Genomic DNA, 23,152 nt, shown 5'->3' on the forward strand with positions numbered 1-23,152 from the left:
ATGTTTAAGTTCCCGCGAGAGAGCTAAAAATGTATTTAAAAAAAAAAAGTTGATAAAACAATTCGCAAGAATTAAACTTTTAAAGGGAGTGTCACCATATTTTCAACACACTGCCCCACAGAAGATTGCAAACGCACTCCAAGCATACCTGTGTACACTTTGTGTCTTTATTCCATGTCCAAGAAAATCACTTATATTATGCTGGAAACAATTCCCAAGTGCAGAGTTTTGCTGCTCCAAGTGCCCTAAGCAAATCAGAATGAAGGCTGCTTTAGCTGCTCATATCTTGAGATTGGTAGCAGCAGGAAATATGGCCTTGACCTTGTTTGAAAGTTGGCGATACCAGAAACACAGCATTATTTCCACTATATCGGAAGATCTAGCTTTTAGAGAACAAGTCGGAGTAAAAGATGTTCTTACTTTCAGCTGGGCACTTGGGAGCAGTTTTTCAGCAGACTAAAAGTACTGTTCCTGGACATGGAATAAAGACACTAAGTAGACACACGTATGTTTGGAATGTGTTTGCAATTTTCTGTGGGGCAATGCTGTTATACTGGTGAAAACGAGGTAACAGACTCCCTTTAAATTCTCCCTTTTACATATAAAAAATAACCCAAAAAATGACAAAAAAACATTATAATGAAAAGGTCCAAAATTACCTAAGCTATAAAAATATAAAATATTTATCTTGTACGTTATATATTTTTTTATCTTGTAGTGTTATAGCCAACACTGTAACGGCAAAAAATTGAAATGGCTTAATAATTTTTGGTTGCTTCAACTTCTTCCCCAAAAAAATTCTATAAAAAGGGATCAAAAACTCATTCAAGGGGGCAGGGCCTGGACATCTGCAGAGATGGCAGCCTAAGTGCCGAGCAACGCTGCACTATTAAAGCACGGAGATCCATATGCTTTACCAGCACGTTTTATGGGTAAGAAAACGCACCCAAGAGCACCCAGCACTGTTCCAGTCACCCACCTGAGGTCCTCCACATTTGATTCATATTTTACACAGCGTTTGGCGCCTTCGTCCACTGACTGTGGCCTGCTTCCGGTCCGGACACCTGAAGACTGTGTGGTGGGGAAGTACGCGCGTCCTCTGCAGCCAAATACAGCGCACAGAGGTACAGAACCCGACCGCCTCTCTCCTATCCCCACTGGTGGGGGAATTTGTCCCCAGACCTCCTATACACAGAAGGCGGAACCCAGCAGGGGCAGTCTTGGTATCACCCAGTCGACCCTGTCTGGACACCGACATGCCGCCGAAACTTGCGGCAAAACAGCCCAGGCAAACAGCCATGCCATCACAGCGGTGCCGTGAATGGGCAGACCCTCCCATCGACCTCAAGGATCCAGTGCATTCCCAAATGAGCACCGATGGGGATCGCGCAAATTGGGAGCAGTTGTCAGACTATGTGGACGAAGGAGATGAGGAGATACAGGAGTCTTCACAGACATCCAATTTACTTCACCAAATCTTACAACACCTGCCTACCAAGGAAGATTTCAAGGCGCTGTTGACTGAGGTGAGGAGTGCTTGCAAATCTGAAATTTCCTCTTTAAGGCAAGATCTTAAACAAATGTCTGCTCGCACTGACTGTAGAATCGGATCATGAAGAGACCCGCAGATACTACAGAAGAGGAAGAGCCTGCAGCCACTACTTGTCCGCTTAAGAGAAGAAAAACCCATATGGATGGGGATTTCCTTTTGTGCTGATAGCCTCCAGGAACGGCAAGTCATCCATTCTCCGTGCGCACACGGATGTTCCGTCTTTTTGCTCCGGTCTTGACATCTTTGTGCCTGCAACGTAAGAATGGGAGGTTCCAGACCCATCGCCTGTTCCAGCACCAAATTTGGCATACGGTCTGAAAGAAGAGGCATCACTCACCTCTGCAGGATGGACTACCTGAATCCAGATCTCATGCTACTCCCCCATGAACAGCCTACTGGGGGATGACCTCCACTGCACATATCCTGTTTAGTGCCATGTAATTATGCGGAGTCTTCATGATTAGAGAAAATTACACATTCTTTTTGTATAGCATTCTCCTTTTTGGCCATATTTTTTCTTCTTTGCTCACGTCCCTTGAGTGCCTTAACTTTGGGGACATTCAGTCTCGCTCCCCCAAAACGGGTTCTTTTTTTTTTTTTTACCCTCTTTCCCATAGGGCTTGGACTCTATTTGGCATAATATACTGCTCAAAAAAATAAAGGGAACACAAAAATAACACATCCTAGATCTGAATTCATTAAATATTCTTCTGAAATACTTTGTTCTTTAAATAGTTGAATGTGCTGACAACAAAATCACACAAAAATTTAAAAATAAAAATCAAATTTTTCAACCCATGGAGGTCTGGATTTGGCGTCACCCTCAAAATTAAAGTGGAAAAACACACTACAGGCTGATCCAACTTTGATGTAATGTCGTTAAAACAAGTCAAAATGAGGCTCAGTAGTGTGTGTGGCCTCCACGTGCCTGTATGACCTCCCTACAACGCCTGTGCATGCTCCTGATGAGGTGGCGGACGGTCTGCATCTGCCAACTCCTGGACAGTCTGTGGTGCAACGTGACGTTGGTGGATAGAGCGAGACATGATGTCCCAGATGTGCTCAATTGGATTCAGGTCTGGGGAACAGGCGGGCCAGTCCATAGCATCAATGCCTTCGTCTTGCAGGAACTGCTGACACACTCCAGCCACATGAGGTCTAGCATTGTCTTGCATTAGGAGGAACCCAGGGCCAACCGCACCAGCATATGGTCTCACAAGGGGTTGAGGATCTCATCTCGGTACCTAATGGCAGTCAGGCTACCACTGGTGAGCACAAGGAGGGCTGTGCGGCCCTCCAAAGAAATGCCACCCCACACCATTACTGACCCAATGCCAAACCGGTCATGCTGGAGGATGTTGCAGGCAGCAGAACGTTCTCCACGGCGTCTCAAGACTCTGTCACGTCTGTCACATGTGCTCAGTGTGAACCTGCTTTCATCTGTGAAGAGCACAGGGCGCCAGTGGCAAATTTGCCAATATTGGTGTTCTCTGGAAAATGCCAAACGTCCTGCACGGTGTTGGGCTGTAAGCACAACCCCCACCTGTGGACGTCGGGCCCTCATATCACCCTAATGGAGTCTGTTTCTGACCGTTTGAGCAGACACATGCACATTTGTGGCCTGCTGGAGGTCATTTTGCAGGGCTCTGGCAGTGCTCCTCCTGTTCCTCCTTGCACAAAGGCGGAGGTAGCGGTCCTGCTGCTGGGTTGTTGCCCTCCTACGGCCTCCTCTACGTCTCCTGAAGTACTGGCCTGTCTCCTGGTAGCGCCTCCATGCTCTGGACACTACGCTGACAGACACAGCAAACCTTCTTGCCACAGCTTGCATTGATGTGCCATCCTGGATAAGCTGCACTACCTGAGCCACTTGTGTGGGTTGCAGACTCCGTCTCATGTTACCACTAGAGTGAAAGCACCGCCAGCATTCAAAAGTGACCAAAACATCAGCCAGGAAGCATGGGAACTGAGAAGTGATCTGTGGTCACCACCTGCAGAACCACTCCTTTATTGGGGGTGTCTTGCTAATTGCCTATAATTTCCACCTGTTTTCTATCCCATTTGCACAACAGCATGTGAAATTGATTGTCACTCAGTGTTGCTTCCTAAGTGGACAGTTTGATTTCACAGAAGTGTGATTGACTTGGAGTTACATTGTGTTGTTTAAGTGTTCCCTTTATTTTTTGGAGCAGTGTATATTGATCCCTATCTGGATACTGTCCCCCAAGGTTTTGAAAATATGGTGTGTTTTTTTTATTTGTGTTCAAAGTCTTGTGTTTTTTCCCTCCCTTCTGTGTTTTCCTCCCTCTTTTCATATTTCTAGATATTGCAGTTTTGCCTTGGGCATACTAAGGATTTCTGGAGGCATCTTTGGTCGGAAGACTCCTGCAGGAACACCTGGGGTACTTATTATAGCAGGTATCGGGCCCTCTGTACACATGGAAAATGATTAAATGTGTATCACTAAATGTAAATGGCCTTAACTCGATCAAGCGTCTGTTGGCCCTTAATGAATGTCGCTCTCAAAAAGCTGATGTAGTCTTCCTTCAGGAGACACATTTTGACAGAGAGGGCTCCTTTAGATTTGCAGCTAAATCATTCCCGCGAGTTTACTCTTCAACAGCGGGCAGAAAGACTGCGGGGGATGTTATTTTTCTATCTGCTGATTGTCCTATGCAAGTCGACTCACATGTGTATGATGTTGATGGCAGATATGTCATTCTTAAGGCTACTCTTATTGGTAATCTGCTTATACTGTGTAATTTATATGCCCCTAATACTGCTCAAATTCCCTTCCTTAACAAGGTGTTTATGAATCTTTCCAGCTACTTACCAGCATCAATGATCATAGGAGGGGATTTCAATATCTCTTTCTCTGAGCATTGGGATAGATTGTCTCCGAATGTAACTGCACACTTGTCTGCACAATGTAGGCTCTCACGCTTATTTAGATGCCCGATTCGAAAGTATGCACTATATTATTTCTGGAGAATAAACTATCCCACTTCTAAATGCTCCCCTTTTTACTCCCATCCACATCGCACACATACCCGTATAGATTATTCTTTTGGGAATATCCCAGCCCTTAGAATGCTAGGTGCAGCAAAGGTGGGAAGCATTACATGGTCAGACCATGCGCCTATTTGCATCACCATTAAAGCCTCTGGGTACCATACGAAAGTCTGCCACTGGCGGTTGAATGAAACCTTCCTTGCTAAACCAATACTTAGGTAAGAGTTACATGACAGCCTTTCCGAATACTTCCCTCTTAAATCAGTCTTCTGTATCCTCTATGTCCACACCGTGGGAGGCACAAAAGGGAGTTTTCAGGGGTCACTGTAATGCTATGGGGGCCAGATTTAAAAAAAAAAAAAAGACCGTAATCTGCAACAAACTACTGTCACGACCCAGTTAAAAAATTTGGAGACCAAGTTGAAATTACGACCCTCACGGCCTTTGTTGCGCCGTATAGTAATGTTGTGCGCTAGATTGCGCGAACTGGCGTATCAAAAAACTAAAAAGCTATTGTTATATTCATGGCAAAGGTTTTATACTTGGGGTAACAAATCCCATACTATCTTAGCACGTCAATTGCGGGACTCTAAAGTCTCAGGGAAACCAACAGTCCTGAGAAAGGCTGATGGCACGCTGTTATATGAACCAGGTGCTATCTCGAACCTCTTTCAAGAATATTATGCATCCCTATACTCCCTCCCTCAACAAGTACCGTCTGATCAGACAAAACGGCAAACACTTTTTCACTCCTTTGTCTCAATGTAACTTGCCGCAACTGTCTGGAGAGGCCATTTCCTCGCTAAATGCACAAATCACGATAGAGGAACTGCAGGAGGTCTTAAAACAAAACAATAAATCCCCCAGACCAGACGGCCTACCTTACTTATATTATAAGACATTTTCCTCTATCCTCTTACCACATTTGACTCCACTCTTCAATACCTTCCTTCAGGAATCCCCGATACCTGCCTCAATTTTACACTCAACACTCCTTCCAAAACCGGTAAAAGATTTAATGGATTGTGCAAATTATAGGCCTATAGCTCTTCTCAACTCAGACCTAAAACTTTTTACCAAAACCCTCGCCAATCGACTTTCAACTTTGCTCCCGCAATTAATAAACAAAGACCAGTTGGGTTTTGTCAGGGACAGTCAAGGTGGTGATAATACAAGAACTATTGATCTAATAGAAATCATCAATAAACATAAATAGTTCAGCTTTATTATTAAGTCTCGACGCCAAAAAGGCATTTGACAGTTTAAATTGGATATTTATGTTCTCCACCTTGCAGGCCTTTGGCATTAAAAAGGCGCATTCATCAATGCTCTACATACACTCAACCCACAGCGACCATTAAAATGCCTCTCGCCCCATCCAACGCTTTTTCCATATATAACGGTACGTGTCAAAGATGTCCATTGTCCCCACTGTTTGTATTATGCATTGAGCCCCTGGCAGCTGCTATTAGATCTCATCCTGACATACATGGGATCAAAGTTAACCAGGTTGAGTATAAGCTTTCTTTATTTGCAGATGTTCTTCTCCTCACTCTGACAGACTTACATATCACACGCCCAAATCTTTTCAAACTGTTGGACACATATGGCAGACTTTCAGGATACAAGGTAAATACAACAAAAACAGAGGCTTTAACCACTCAACCTTCCTCCGGATGGGTTAGCCACCTTGAAAGCCAATTTTCATTTCAAATTGAGTGCGGACACGATACGCTCTCTGGGTGTGGACTTATCCACCACATATTCTTCCCTGTATGCGAAAAATTATCCTTCTGTGTTTAAAGACCTAAAGGCTCTTATGAGCAGGTGGATGTCCTTACCCATATCCCTATTTGGCCGTATTGCAGCGGTTAAAATGTCTATCCTGCCCAAGCTATTATATTTGTTTGAAACTCTGCCAGTTGCTGTGCCGAGAAAAGAGTTGAGGGGTTTCCAGTCGTCTATACTCCGGTTCATCTGGAACAGGAAAAGACACCGAATAGCGTGTACCACCCTTACGGCACTTAACTGCAGGGTGGTCTAGCAGTTCCAGATATTACCAGATACTATTAGGCTACACACCTAAGGAGATTGCCGGCGTGGTCAACACTTTTCGCTTACTCCAGGTGGATGGAGATTGAGAAGCTGTGGATAGCACCTATACATCCCAACTCCCTCATGTGGTCACCTGTACCAGCGACATTAACTACAAAATTACTGGGACCGATGTCCTTCACATATAACATATGGCGAAAACGTAAACACTTTCCCTTAGCTTCTGAGAAATAGTCTATGACCTGCTTTTTATTTAATCTGCTGCTCCCGATGGCTATGGAGACCTTAGACCGTGGTTTTCTCAAACTACTTCAATTCGCGGATATTGTCGACTAAAGAACTCTGCGACTACTACCTTTCGAAAGCATTAAAGCCTAGTTTAATTTGCCTGAGTCCTCTATGAACATACCCAGTTACAACACTTTTTCCAAAGCTTATATAAAATTCTTCACAGGTATCTACACCAACTGTGTTTGAAAAATTGTGTAAGCTCTCAGACTCCACCAGGGGACTTAACTAAGCATGCGTATATGATCAAATGGGAGACGATTTTAGATCGCACTCTTTCACTTGGAGTGGAGGATGATCTGGAATAGAGTAGCATTGACTTCCTCTAGATCAAATTGCAGGATTATAGGCTGAACTGGATGGAAAGATGTATTTTTTCAGCCTTACAAACTATGTTAATATGTCTTACATTGGAAAAAATGCTTTGTGGCGTTAAATTGAGAAAAAAATTAATTAAATAAAAATTCCAGTGTTCTAAAAATGACATGGCATTCCTATATGATTACAGCGATACCAGACTAGTATCGTTTTTATTTTTTACTACTTTTAAAGAAATAAAGCCCATGGGGGGGGGGGGGGGGGGGGGCTGGACAAGGTGACAAAAAAAAGTGTGTTTTTCAATTTCACAGAAATTTTCATATTTTAACAGTGCGGACATTTTTGGATGTGCCAATACCTAATTATGTTTATTTTTCTATTGTTTATATGTGAAACTGGGAAAGGGGGTGATTTAAACTTTTAGTATTTGATTTATTTATTTTTACATTAAAAATAAACTATTAGAGTGAATGGAAGTCTGCCGGACTCTCTGCTGAGCTAGGCCTCGTGTATCGCTCAGCAGGCAGATTAATATGACAGCCCCGGGAAGCCTCATTAGGCCCCATGCTGTCATGGTAACCAGAGCCCAGCGGGGTCTCCGACTGGAAGTCAGAGGAAGCAGCATCACTCTGCCTTACCTTACAGAAACTGCAATCTCTTACTGCAGCATCTGAGGGGTTAAATGACTGCATTCGGCATGATTGCCTTTCCCAGTCAGTACGGACAATTGTCTGCTGTAATAAACAGCAAGCAGCCACAGCAGCAGCCTGCTCCATACAAGCCCTCACACATTATTATGTACTTGCATGTGATAATACATGACGGGTTAAACATACCTATCAGGGGTGTGGAATTCCTATCGCTCGACGCCCGGGACATGCAGTTCCGGGCGCCGGGCAAGTAGTTTGAACAGTTGTTTAGCCCTGTGCGGGCAAGTAGCAGGGACATGTCGGTTAGGCAGTAATAGGAGCGGTCATATGCTAGCCGCGAGCTGACCGCTCCTAAATCTATGTCAGCCTGCCCCTGCATCGTGCATATGAGTACCGTACATATCACTTCCTGCAGGCGGCCCCCGCTCCTCCCGGCTCCTGTATCGAAGTCTCCGCCCACCTGCCAGCACAGGAGCGCACAGTAAGTCAGCACACAGTCTCCAGAGACTGAGTAATTGCAGGCCAAGATGGGAGAAGAGGAGTGAGAGACCCCACGGCCCCCTGCAGATGAGCGTTCCTCCCGGAGCCTGTCCACATCGCAGCTCCCGGCCTGACCTGCAAGCGCTGACTGGGGTCACATAGCATTATACTGATTTATGATGCTATGTAACCCTTACAGTTCTGGAAGGTGTTGGATAACACTGACAGCATTATGTCAGTGTTATCCAATACATTCCAGAACTGTAAGGGTTACATAGCATCATAAATCAGTATAATGCTATGTGACCCCAGTCAGCGCTTGCAGGTCAGGCCAGGAGCTGCGATGTGGACAGGCTCCGGGAGGAACGCTCATCTGCAGGGGTGTCAGAAATAAAGGTTGTGCTGTCTGTCTTCTGAGGCTCTGGCCCTGCCTGCAATCTGCACTGCACGTGGCACTTGATAAACTATAATGTCTCCCTGTTGCCCCCATACAGTATAACGTCTCCTTGTGGCCCCCATACAGTATAACGTCTCCCTCTTGCCCCCATACAGTATATCACCTTGGGGCTGCCCACATACAGTATAACGTCTCCTTATGCCCCCATACAGTATAACATCACCTTGGGGCTGCCCTAGTGCCCCATACAGTATAACGTCACCAAGCGGCTGCCCCCACACAGTATAACGTCACCCTGTGGCCCCTGCCCCCATACAGTATAACGTCACCCTGTGGCCCCCGCCCCCATACAATATAACGTCACCCTGTGGCCCCCGCCCCCATACAATATAACGTCTCCCTGTGGCCCCCACCCCCATACAGCATAACATCTCCTTGTGGCCCCCGCCCCATACAGCATAATGTCTCCTTGTGGCCCCCGCCCCATACAGCATAACATCTCCTTGTGGCCCCCGCCCCATACAGTATAATGTTAGTATAAGTTCAGGACAAGTAGATGGTCATGAGGGACAAGTAGATTGAGCCCCCACTTTAGTCCTTCGACAAGTAGTTTTTTTTCTTTATTTCCACACCCCTGCCTATATAAATCTGGTTTCGCTAATCATACCGATCCATTGGAAAATGACCTATTGTTTACATCCTGTTATATGTTAAATTCTTTTTCAGAATTTTTGTTGAAAAAAAAACAAACAAAAACCCCACAAAATTGTACAGGCCTAATAAAATGATAAAACGTACTGTTCTGTACAGGTACCTGGGTTACCCGTACAGAACTATACTGAATTACCTTCTGAGTTCAGTTCTCTGTCTATGGCTCAGGGATATGGGGAAAAAAAAAAAAATGATATATATAAAATAACCAGAAATTCTATAAAAAAGAAGAAAAAAGTACATTTAGAGGGGTTTTGTCATCTCAACATTTGTGAAATATAGTTAGGCTATGTCACAAATGTCAGATAAGTATGTGTCCCACCTCTCTTGGACTCACTCTTCTCTCCAGAACAGGCCACCAAATTGGGGGGTGCCTGCTCTTCCCTCAATCACCATTATGGGAGTTCCAAAAATGGCTCTGTGTCGGCGCAGCTATTTCTAGCAGTCCCATAGAAGTGAATGAAGAGGTGGCAGTGCTTGCGTGTCTCTCTCTCCATTCACTGCTATGGGACTTTGACTTTCAAAAAATAGCAGAGTGCACTCTGGAGATGGAACCACCACCATATTTTACTGTAGGTAGCAGGTGTTTTTCTTGGAATGCTGTGTTCTTTTTCCTCCATGCATAACGCTCCTTGTTATGGCCAAATATCTAAATTTTAGTTTCATCAGTCCACAGCAGCTTATTCCAAAATGAAGCTGGCTTGTCCAAATGTGCTTTAGCCCACCTCAAGCGGCACTTTTTGTGCTGTGGGCAGAGAAAAGGCTTCCTCTGCATCACTCTCGCATACAGCATCTCCTTGTGTAAAGTGCGCCGAATGGTTGAACGATGCACAGTGAGTCCATCTGCAGCAAGATGATGTTGTAGGTCTTTGGTGCTGGTCTGTGGGTTGACTCTGACTGTTCTCACCATTCGTCGCTTCTGTCTATCAGAGATTTTTCTTGGTCTGCCACTTCGAGCCTTAACTTGAACTGAGCCTGTGGTCTTCCATTTCCTCAATATGTTCCTAACTGCTGGAAACTCTGAGACAGCTTTCTGTATCCTTCCCCTAAACCATGATGGTGAACAATCTTTGTCTTCAGGTCATTTGAGAGTTGTTTTGAGACCCCCATGTTGCTACTCTTCAAAGAAAGTTAAAAGAGGAGGGAAACTTACAATTGACCCCCTTAAATACTTTTTCTCATAAGTGGATTCACCTGTGTATTTAGGTCAAGGGTCACTGAGCTTACCAAGCCAATTTGAGTTCCAATAATTCGTTCTAAAGGTTTTGGAATCAATAAAATGACAACCGTGCCCAAATTTATGCACCTGCCTAATTTTGTTTAAACAATTATAGCACACTTTCTGTAAATCCAATAAACTTAATTTCACTTTTCAAATATCACTGTGTGTGTCTCCTATATGATATATTTAACTGACATTTTTTATCGTAACAACCAACGATTTATACAGGAAAATCATGACAATTAACAAGGTTGCCCAAACTTTCGCATCCCACTGTACTTCTATTAAGAGAGCTGTACACAAACACTGCTACTTGCCATTGAAATATGTGAGGCAAACCTATTATTGCTTGCTTGTTTACTGGAGAGAGTCATGCACATGTGCAGCAACCTCTCTATTAAAGCATATGGATAATTCAGTGTCCGGCTGTTGCAAGACTGGAATACCCCTTTAAACATGATAAAATGATTTCAATTTGGTAGTGGTTTCTAACCTATGTTAGGTCTTTGAGAGTGGTTTTCTTCTGGATCATCTAAAAATGTAGACATGTAGTTGCTCAGTTCCAACTGCAAACAATGCACCAAATATCTGATAAGAAGGGAAGAAAAATGGAGATTTATTTTAAATATATGGAAAAACAAATACAAAGTACAATAAAAAATTAAAACCTGTGTCACCATTTGTACCTATGTGTGCTAAAGTATGATAATATACATTTTTATAAATAGGCATAACACAACCCACTAAACAAAAAACTATATACAGTTTAGAAATAGTGATTCCTGTGTTTGGCACCATCACCAGTTTCTTTGACTCTGGATCAAACAAAACATTAAAACCACTTGCCTAATAATATTGTGCATGTTTCCCATATGCTGGCAAAATAGCTCAGATCAATGAAGACATGGATTCCACAAGAACTCCTAGGCCAGACACACATGAGCGAGTTCAATGAAAGAAACTTGCTGTGTGTGTCTGGCCTCTGGGCAAGAAGCTTTTCAACTGTGGAAATTTTCCACCAGTCATTGCGTGGAATCCACTTCTCAATGTTTTTAATTGGAGGCCACACAGAAGTTCATAAACCGAAACCAAGAAAATACACCATTGTGGCAGTAAACCACCAATGGGGAAAAAAAGGAGTCACATTTCACTTGGTCGGGAGGGGAGAGGACTGGCCAGCAATTTATTTTTAGAAGTTTTCTGATGCAAATGAAGATAGAAATCTACAGCAGATAGGAGCTGCCGTAGATTTCTGTTTATGTGCGTCGACTGCCGGAGAATTACGAGGCATGCTCTTCGTCATATATTAGAAACATACTCAGGGAGTTAATTAAACACACATTTTCCTAAAACCCTATGTTGTGCCATTCCTCTATTTGTACAGGAAGTTTATCAATATATTACCATTTGAGTGTTACCAGTTGGGAATGCATCTCTACAAGATCTGACACCATCTACTAGTGCTGACAGTGCCAGGCTGTATTGATACACCGCTTTGATAAAGGTAAATGTTAACACCCAGTTGAGAAAAGACATAATGCACAGTATTAAGAAAAGTTGCTCCAGAATTGTTTATGTGGTATTTATTAATTTGCTTAGAACTTTTTATTTTTTTTTCCCATTCACATAGCCTTATGAAGGCTTATTTTTCATGGGACATGTTGTACTTTCTAATAGCACCATTTACAGTTGCATACAATGTAGTAGTGAGCGGGGGAAAAAATTCCAAATGGTGTGGAATTGGAAAAAAAAACAAAACAATTTGACCAGGTTTTTTTTAATGGTGTTTTATGTGGTAAAATTTACCTGTTGCTTTCATTCTACAGGTTAATGCGATTACCACAATACCACACATAGTAATTCTTGCATTTTAGTGCAGAAAGAATAAAAACCTTGAAAAAAAGTGGCAAAAAATTAGGAAGGCATAGAAAAAGGTCTAAATGTAAGGGTACTTTCACACTTGCGGCAGAGGATTCTGCCTGTTGGATCTGTCAAAACGTACCATATGCAAACTGATGGAAAATGCATTGAAATATTCACCAGTGTCATCCGTAAATACAGATCCGGCATTCATTTTTTTTCACATTTTTTGCAGTCTGAGCATGCGCAGGCCGCAAAAAACGGATCCGTTTTGCCGGACAACTCGGGGCTGGATCCGAAATAATGCATGTCAATGGGAAAAAATGGAAAGTGTTCCAGAATTTTGGACGGAGATAAAACCACAGCATGCTGCGGTATTATCTCCATCCTGAAAAGGCAAAAAGACTGAACTGAAGACATCCTGAACGGATTGCTCTCCATTCAGAATGCATTAGGATAAAACTGATCATTGTTATTTTTTTTTAACCTAAAACCACAAATCCTGCAGTTTTTGCACTGGGCACTATGTCTAATAATTGGCCCCACTTCTTGGTCTGTACAGATCACTGTAGTTAAAGGGTTTCTACCACTTCGTTTTCACATAATTAGCTTTCAGACACTAGCGATCCGCTAGTGTCTGCTCTACCAAACAATCCTAATATAATTGCTTTTGGTGCAGCAGTTTCACTAAAAAAAAGAACTTATATTGATATGCTAATGAGCCTCTAGGTGATATGGGGGCGTCATTAGCACCTAGAGGCTCGGTCTACCTTCACAAAATGCCGCCGCCCAGCGAGTCCCTCCAGCCCGCCCATCTCCTCCGGAATGCGATCCTCCCTGTGAGCCAGCGGACGAATTCTCGCGCATGCGCCGTGCGCGTCTGTATTCGGCGCATGCGCAGTGAATGTCTGACCGCTTCCCTGCTCAGACATCTCCACTGCGCCGATGACGTCATAGTGCTCCGAGGAACAGGCGCAGTGGAGATGTCTGTGCAGAAAGCGGTCAGACATTCACTGCGCATGCGCCGAATACAGACGCGCACGGCGCATGCGCGAGAATTAGTCTGCTTGCTCACAGGGAGGATCGCATTCCGGAGGAGATGGGCGGGCTGGAGGGACGCGCTGGGCTGCGGCATTTTGTTAAGGTAGACCGAGCCTCTAGGTGCTAATGACGCCCCCATAGCACCTAGAGGCTCATTAGCATATCCATATAAATTCTTTTTTTAGTGAAACGGCTGCACCAAAAGCTATTATATTAGGATTGTTTGGTAGAGCAGACACTAGCAGATCGCTAGTGTCTGAAAGCTAATCATGCGAAAACGAAGTGGTAGAAACCCTTTAACTTATTCTAATCCTGCCTGTAATAACACCTCACGACTGTTCACAATAGGTGATAGTTAAAGCTGATCTATTCTTTCCTTGTACAGTTACCTCTGCACAGGTCACAGAGTATGCCTAGAAAACTCTCCCATAGAAGACAATGAGGTCCCCTCCTGACCATTGTGGCTATGGCCCATGGGAATGCCGTGAAGCAATTTTTAATGCTGCGTAAATGCCGTTATGAACAGCTCAGGCAAAAAAGCAGCCCCAGGAAATAAAATAAATAAAAATCTACAAATCTGAAAATTAAAACAGATTAGAAAAAAAAGGAGATGTGTCACCATTTGGTTTTAACTGGCAGATAACATTTTTGGTTACACGTTTCCATTAACAAGTTTTTAAAAGGGAAAATTGTGCAGTGTTTGAGATACAGACAGAATGTTATAGAGCAGGAGGAGCTGAGTGGATTGATATATAGTTTAGTGGGAAAAGATTCAGTAAAACTTGTAATTTATACATTTATATTCCTGCTCATTCTAGTCTTTGAAGTCAAGGAGGAGGTCCTATCAGTGATTAACAGCTACCTTTGTATACACAGCCATAGAGGGAAGGCTGTCCATCGGTGACAGGACCACCTCCTTGACTTCAAAGCCCAGAACAATTAGGAACCTAAATGAATAAAAACACAAGTTTTACTGAATATTTTCCTATAAACTATATTAAACTGTTCAGCTCCTCCTGCTCTATAGCATGATGCCTCTGTGGCACACCGAGCATGAGTGCTGGCCTGTGTTCTGGGGACTTGGAGCATGTCCTTATTCAAACAAATAACTCCCTCCTCTCCATCTTCCCCCACATCCAAAACCAGACCACCTCCCGAGGTGTCAGGGAAACAGGGGGGCCGTTTCGCATCGGGTTGGCGGGCGCAGATAGCTCCTCCTCTTCCTCCTGACAGGACACCTGACGTCAATGTGGCCAGTGCGCCTGCGCGAGTCGGATGCCGCGTGCGCGGTACACAAGCCGCGTGCGCAGGGATACAAGCGTAGTGCACATGCTCCATTCCAGACCACAGGTGCTACTCAGGCTGGGGGAGGGCTTCAGCCTCCGTCACCGCCCTCAGCCTTATGATTGGCTTCTGACTAAGGAAGCCTCCTGGTTGCCCGGCAACCAGGGGGGCGGTCCTGGGTTCACTGTGTACTTAAAGCCAGTCAGAGCCTTGACTCATTGCTGAGTTATTCAACCTTATGGTGAACACCCAGCTCCCTCCTGTGAACCTGTTTAATCTGACTTCCCAGCTACCGACTCCTTGCCCGTTTCCTCGATTACGATTTCTGCTGCCCGCCACGACCCGGAACTGGAACCGACTACCCGATTGGATTGACCTTTTTTGTACTACGCTAATTTTTGGGATTATTTCGTGACTGCCAAAGGATTTCATACCTGATCCACTATTCCAGTCCTGACACGAGGCGACATCGATCACTGGCCTCCACTTTATATAAACATGCCTGTATAGTGGACAGCTTCAAAAGGAGATTTTTTGTGAAACTCACCTGTAAAATCTTTTTCTCGTCTTTTCCATTGGGGGACACAGACCATGGGTATAGCTTAGAGGTATTACTAGGAGGGACACTATGCAATATAAAAGAGAGCTCCTCCTCCTCGGGCTATACCCCCAAGCTCCACCAGGAGGAAGTCCGACGTTGCAAAAGCAGTAGGAGAAGGAGAAAAGAAAAAGATAATGGAAATCATCGACCCAAAGCCCATGAGGTCCGACCACAAAACAAAACTGAACTGGACCCCTCCTGCAACAGGCAGAATGGGTGGGAGCCGTGTCCCCCAATGGAAAAGACGAGAAAAACATTTTACAGGCGAGTTTCACAAAAAATATCCTTTTCTCGTACATTCCATTAGGGGACACAGACCATGGGATGTCCCAAAGCAGTCCATGGGGTGGGAAAAAACCATCAGCACCACCAGGAGGAATGTCCAACGGTCAAACAGGAACCACAGCTTGCAAAACCCTGCGGCCCAAGACAGCATCAGCCGAAGCCAGAGAATGCAACTGATAAAACTTTGTAAGAGTATCTAAGGACGACCAGGTGGCCGCCTTACACAGCTGAGACGCAGAGGCCCGATTGCGCCTTGCCCAGGAAGCTCCGACCGCCCTAGTGGAGTGAGCGGTAATCCGAGCCAGGGGAACTCTACCACGAGCGCGATAAGCCGCGGAGATGGTCGAACTGATCCATCGCGCCACAGTGACCTTGGAGGCCGCCAGACCCTTACGAGGTCCCTCGGAAATCACAAAGAGGGAGCCTGAACGGCAGACGGAGGCGGTAGCCGTCAGATACACCTTCAGGGCTCGGACGACATCCAGGGAATGAAGAGCGCGTTCCTTGGGGTTTGCCGGAGAAGGACAAAAAGAGGGCAGGACAAGATCCTCGTTAAGGTGGAATGGAGAGACCACCTTGGGCAAAAAGGAGGGAACCGGACGGAGCACCACCTTATCCTGGTGAAAAAACAGAAAAGGCTCCTGGCAGGAAAGTGCGGCTAGCTCAGATACCCGCCTGATGGAAGTTATGGCCACAAGGAAGACCACTTTCCAAGTGAGAAAGGTCAGGGAAACCTCCCTCAGAGGCTTGAAGGGGGCCGTCTGGAGGGCGCGCAGGACCAAGTTGAGATCCCAAGGAGGTAAAGGGGAGACGTACGGAGAAACCGAATGCGCCACCCCCTGAAGAAAGGTCCTCACAGGACCCAGGAGAGCAAGGGACCTCTGAAAAAGGACGGCCAGAGCCGAAACTTGACCCTTCAGGGAGCTCAGCGACAGTCCCAACTCGAGACCGGACTGAATAAAAGAGCACCGTAGGGACGGAAAAACAAAGGGGAGGAAAACCCGAGCTTTCACAAAAGGCAAGGAAGGCCTTCCAGGTACGATAGTAAATCCGGGAGGAAGCCGGCTTCCTCGCTCTGATCATGGTTCTAATCACCGAATCCGAGAACCCCTTCTTCAGGATGGAGGTTTCAACAGCCACGCTGTTAAACTAAGGGAAATTCCGGTGGAAGAGCGGGCCCTGAGACAGTAGATCTTCTCTGTCGGGAAGAGGCCATGGGGCGTCTGCCAGCACCCGAGCCACGTCCGAGAACCATGCGCGGCGAGGCCAATCCGGGGTGACGAGAACGGTCGGAATCCCCTCCACCTCGATCTTGCGTAGAAGCTTCGGCAGCAGAGGAAGTGGAGGGAAGACAGAGAAGGCTGAAGTCCCGCCACGGAGACACCAACGCGTCCACCCCGTACGTCTTCGGATCCCGGGCACGAGCCAGGAACACGGGAGCTTGTTGTTGAGCCTGGACGCCATCAGGTCCACATCCAGACGGCCCCACCGGCGGCAGACATCTTCAAATACATCCGGATGCAGAGACCACTCGCCCGGATCCACCTTGTTGCGGCTTAGAAAGTCCGCTGTCCAGTTGTCTACTCCTGGAATGTATACCGCTGACAACACCGGAACATGAGACTCCGCCCACATCAGAATTCTCCTCACTTCCTGAATCACTGCCCGGCTGCGGGTCCTGCCTTGATTGTTGATGCAAGCCACAGCCGTGGCATTGTCCGACTAAATCCTTACCGGGCGGCCAGGAGAGGAGTCCAATGGGAGAGGGAGTGGAAAATCGCTCTCAGCTCCAGGATGTTGATCGGGAGGCGAGATTCCGCCGCTGACCAAACCCCCTGAACCGCGTGGGACAGGAGAACGCCGCCCCGACTCCGGAGGCTGGCATCGGTGATGACGATCGTCCAGGAGAACGGGAGGAAAGATCTTCCTGACGTCAGGTTCATAGGAGACAGCCACCAAGGAAGAGCCGCCCAAACCCGCTGAGACAGGCGGATGCGAGCGTCCAGACCACGAGAGGTCTTGTTCCAGAGGGAAAGGATCTCCTGTTGCAGCAAACGAGTGTGAAACTGGGCATATGGAACGGCCTCGAAAGAGGCTACCATAAGGCCCAGGACCCGCATGCACTCCCGGATGGAGAGACATGGGGAGCGCAGCAGTTGCGACACTGCCCCCTGGATCTGGGGGGACTTGGAGACTGGAAGAAACACTCTGGCGGCCGAGGTAAGCAAAACCATCCCCAGGAAGGAGAGCTTCTGGGATGGGAGGAGAGAGGATTTTGGGAAGTTGATCAGCCAGCCGAACTGTTACAGAGTCTGAACAGTGATCCTGACGCTGTCCTCGGCCTGCGCCATAAGCGGCGCTAGGATCTTGGTAAAGACCCGAAAGGCGGTCGCTAACCCAAAAGGAAGGGCGACAAACTGAAAGTGCCGGCCACCAATGGTGAAGCGCAGGAATCGTTGGTGAGATTCTGCGATCGGGACATGCAGATAGGCGTCATGGATGTCTACGGACGCGAGGAACTCCCCTGGAAGAAGAGAAACAATAACGGAGCAGAGGGATTCCATTAGAAACCTCTGCATCCGCAGAAACGTGTTGAGCAGCTTTAGATCCAGGATCGGACGCACCGACCCCTCCTTCTTTGGGACCACGAACAGGTTTGAATAGAAACCTGTGCCCTGTTCCTCTGGGGGAACTGGAGTAATAACGACCCGGTCCAGAAGGGAGGAAACTGCCATTAAGAGGTCCGAGGCTCGAGCCAAATCCCCCGGAACGCGAGAAAGGAAAAAACGTTCCGGCGGTCTGGACGCGAATTCTATCTTGTAACCTGATGTTACAATTTCTAGAGCCCATGCGTCCTGAACATGAGCTCTGCAAACCTGCTGAAAAGAGAGCAGGCAGCCCCCCACCACGAGGGGTGGGGGCGCCCCTTCATGCGGAAGACTGCTTGGGAGCAGCAGGGCGGGCCGACTGTGCCCTCTGGCGCCAGGAAGGCTGGGGCTTGAAGGAGGGCTTCTTGCGGGAGTCCTGAGACCCCCCAGCGGAGGAAGCAGGCGACGTCCTACTGGACGAGAAGCGGCGAAAGGACTGGTACCGGGAGCCGGAGGACCTGGTGCGAAAAATGCACTTGGACCTGGGTTGGGGAAGATGAGTATTTTGGCCCCCAGTGGCGGCAGAGATGAACTCGTCCAGCTGAGGCCCAAAAAGTCTGGAACCCCCAAAGGGGAGATTAGCAAGGGAGCGTTTGGAAGAAGCGTCAGCGTCCCACACTTTTAACCAGACCTCTCTGCGCTGAATTACCGAGAGGGCTGAAATGCGGGCAAAGAGGGAAGCAATGTCCATGGAAGCTTCGCAAAGGAACTTGGAAGCCTGAGACATCTGGAGAACCAAATCCAGTGTGTCAGCAGACGCATCTTGTTCCGCCAGGTCTTGGTGGTGGCGATGTAACCACACCGAAAGGGCTCTGGCCACCCATGCCGAGGCAAAAGCAGGCCGCAGGGATGTGCCTGCCAGTGAGAAAATGGACTTGGAAAGAGAGTCTATGCGCCTGTCTACAGCGTCCTGCAAAGAGGAGCCGTCTAAGACAGGGAGGGCCGTGTTCTTGGCTAATCTGGCCACCGGGGGATCCACCTTGGGGGGAGAAGACCACTTCTCCACACTGTCAGCCGAAAAAGGATAAAGCATATCCATGCGTTTGGTGGCAGAGAACTTTTGATTAGGACGGTCCCAGGCCCTGGATATGACCGCGGAAAATTCCTCATGGACAGGAAACGCGCCAGCCTCCGGCTTCTTGGGCGGGAAAAGGGTGAACTCCCGACTAGTGGAAGGAGGAGAATCCCCTTGGAGGTTAAAGGTGTCACGGACAGCCGCCACTAAGTCAGCCACGATGGTGGAGAGCTTAAGAGCTTAGGCGAGGGGGTCACGTTTCATGACCTCGTCCGAGCCGGACAATTCCCCTTCAGACTTACGCTCCCTGGGGGGGGAGGGGGGGGGGGGGAACTGAGTTATCCGAGGAGGGATGCTGCCGCTCACGCTGCCTCTTAGTAGTCAGGCGACCTCTGCGAGAACCACAGAGGAGATGGAGTGGTTGGCGCCACAGGATTGGAAACTGCCATACGTTCCATAAAGGACATGGCTGCCTTGGCGACTAAGGCCAAATCAGCGGCCGCGCTGGACATGGCAGATGCCCAAGCGGGAACCGCAGGCTCCGTAGGAACAGGAGGGGAACTGGACTGGGCAAGGGAAGGAGGAGAGGGATGATCCTGTTCAGGGGCAGGGCAGGAGGCACAGATACCAGAGACCGAAAGTGGCAGAAAACACTTCATACAGGACCCCATTGGGGTCTGAGAAGAGGTCTTGGAAGATTTAAGGGGGGCCCCAGGCTTAAGCATGATGGCAACCACAACCGGATGCAAAAGAAACAAACCTACCACCCTGGCAACACACAGACATCCACCGGAGGAGCAGAGAACAGCAGGAGCTTCTCAGGAAGCGGAGAAAGGCGCCAGAGCGAAGCGCTGAGGCTCCGCTCAAAGGACGCGTCATAGAAGCGGGAAGGATGTGTGCGCGCTTTATGTAAAAAAAATGGCTGCCCCCAGTCGTCCGGTGTCTGAAAAGCGGCAAGGCGGGGGTTAAAAGCGTCGGAGGCCCTCAGAATAGGCGGGGAGTCCACCGCTGGCCGGGAGCTGCCGGAAAGAAGACTCCGCCCCTAACCAGGGCCGGCGTTGCAGGCATCGGCGGTTAATGTCTAAGAGACCCAGCAGGGAGATAATCGTGGTATAGTGCCTCCAGGTGCCCCTTCCAGGACGAAAACACCCATCTCCCAGCTCACTCAGGCAGCCCATCCATTCCCCTGACTCATTGTCAGGAGCCAGCCGCCACCAGATCCCAGAAGGGTGAGGCAGAGGGGAAGCCATACTTATCTGCTCCTGCAGTCTTCTCCCTCTGTTCTGTACCAGCAGGGCTCACCTCTTCAGACATCTGACTCACCTGAGTACAGTGCTTTGGATGGAGGGCAGCAACAGGTGACCCAGGAGCTGGTGGGATGTCGGAGCCAACAGGTCGAGCCCGGATCCGCTTGTCTTCTTTGGGGGGGAAAGAGGAGGCAGCCAGGCAGCGTCCAACAGACGGCGGAGGGCACTCCACGGGAGACCAGGAAAGCGCCAAAGAAAATAACAAAACGGAGTAGCATCACTAAAGTGTCATCCTCCTTCACCAAACACTAAGCAAAGACTGACTTCCTCCTGGTGGAGCTTGGGGGTATAGCCCGAGGAGGAGGAGCTCTCTTTTATATTTGCATAGTGTCCCACCTAGTAATACCTCTAAGCTATACCCATGGTCTGTGTCCCCCAATAGAATGTACGAGAAAAGGTGTTTATTACTTTATGATAGAGCAGTGGTCGGCAAACCGCGGCTCGCGAGCCACAAGCGGCTCTTTAGCCTCTTGAATGCGGCTCTTACAGGTGACGTGTGGTGGCGCTGCTAAGATTTGTAACTCGGCTACTGTCGCTCCGCTAAGCGCAGTCCTGGGCGGCGCGCGGTCCGAACTAATATGGACAGGAGGGGGCCCCCCGCCGGCGGCCGCTCTGAGCCCCACTCTGCCTCCCTCTTTAAAAGACTCGAAGAGCAGTGGCTGTGAGTGAGCGTGCCACGTCTGTCTGACGTTGCCACAGCTCCGCCCCCAGAGCAGAGAAGAACAACCAGCGGCAGCCAGCCACAGCCCACAGACTCTGCCAGGGAAGGCCCGCCGCCCACACACAGAAGACTTAAGGACTGTGACAGGAGGCAGCCAAGTTCCAACAGTTACTGGTAGGTAGGTTGGTAAGTTATAAAAACTTAGTTACTGGATTCCATTAGTGCCAGCCAGTGTACTGTAACTAGCCTGCCCTGGTTCTGTTTTTTGGACTGGACTGGAGAAATGTGCATTGGATTTGGAGGGGGGTCATGAGAGAGATGCCTATGCATGTGCTGGCACTGCTGGAGAAATGTGCCATGGGGCCGCCCTGGTTCTGTTTGAACTGGAGAAATGTGCATGAGGGGGCGAATGACTCAGTCATGAGAGAGATGTGACAAAACCAGGGCGGCCCCATGGCACATTTCTCCAGCAGTTCCAGCACATGGACAGACATCTCATATTCATGAGAGAGATGTCTGTGTATGTGCTGGCACTGCCACTGCTGGAGAAATGTGCCATGGGGCCGCGGCCGCCCTGGTTCTGTTTGGACTGGAGAAATGTGCATGGGGGGCCCTTATTGTTTTTCGCCCCAGGGCCCCATTTCACCTAGCAAAGCTGGAGAGGGCATGTACATCTCATATCACCCAGATTTCTGCCCACTAATAGGAACCTCCTCCTTCCAAACGTCGGAACGTGCTGCGTCACAACAGGAAGTGACGAGGGTAGTGAAAGTTCCCGGGTAAGGAAAGAATTTGGCTCTTAAAAGAAATTTCAATCGCGGTTTTGTTGATATTTGACTCAGTTGACTAAAAATTTTGCCCACCACTGTGATAGAGGCATGCTTCCGGAGGGTGGGGGCAAGCTGCTCTCCACACCTCGCTGTCATTGGGAAAATCCAAAAATCCTACTCCGGTCATAATAAAGATACAGCTCAATAGAGATTGAGGTACGCCATTTTAACGGTCAGGAGGTAACTGCCACACATGCCAAAAGCCACCCACGTATGTTAAATCCTGGCTCAGAAAATCAGTTATTCTGATTGGAATCCCCGTGTTTAGTACCCCTGTGACCCCAATACTGAGAGCTGAAAAATTAGCCCACAGTTATCGGGCGGGCATTCTCCTGTGTAGAGTTATGGGCAGAAATCCATTTTAGACCAGATTTCAGCGTGACTGACCAACCCATATGTCACGCCCTAAAGGCGGATTTACAGACTGCCTGGACCAATTCTTATAAATTGGAAAGAGCAGATTGTACCGGGTTCCCCATTTTGAGGCCAATCTGATTGAATGAGGATCTGTGTCTTTCTGTCTTGCCTCAGGACCTGAAAGCTGCAAGTCTCTGTGTGAGGAGTCAGGTTTTTTTCATACTTTTTATTTTAAAAACTCTGTGTATATTTGTATGCTTTTGTTTTTTTACATCTTTCAATTTTTATTAAAACCAATTTAACCTAGCACAGGCAATATTTTTTAAGGCAATTACAATTTACTAATTTTGAGCTACCGGTTTGCTTTAAAATGCGATTCTCAGAATGTTGGAAGGAACCGGCAACAATTTGATCTCCCGTGCAATCTGGTAGATTGTAGGAAGCAGAGTGATCAAATTGAGATAGTGTGTGTAGTGTCAGTACTTGTCCAGATTGACTGCTGGTACCTGATCCCGGTCTGATCAGGTACTGCCACCTGGGTTATCGGGCAAGATCGTGACAGCCTCTTCCTTACATTGCAT

General features: G+C 47.5%; 1 protein-coding gene across 11 annotated transcripts in view; it reads right to left on the reverse strand.

The window, feature by feature from the left end:
- Positions 1–23,152, reverse strand: part of AFDN (afadin, adherens junction formation factor) — a 508,028-nt gene that overhangs the window by 214,973 nt on the left and 269,903 nt on the right. For all 11 annotated transcript variants that reach the window (XM_040429419.1, XM_040429420.1, XM_040429421.1 and 8 more), the window contains one exon: positions 11,176–11,270. In XM_040429419.1, coding sequence (XP_040285353.1) covers positions 11,176–11,270 — 95 coding nt within the window. The remainder of the gene's footprint in view (positions 1–11,175; positions 11,271–23,152) is intronic.

This window comes from Bufo bufo, chromosome 4 (assembly GCF_905171765.1).
Source record: "Bufo bufo chromosome 4, aBufBuf1.1, whole genome shotgun sequence".
Taxonomy (NCBI): domain Eukaryota; kingdom Metazoa; phylum Chordata; class Amphibia; order Anura; family Bufonidae; genus Bufo; species Bufo bufo.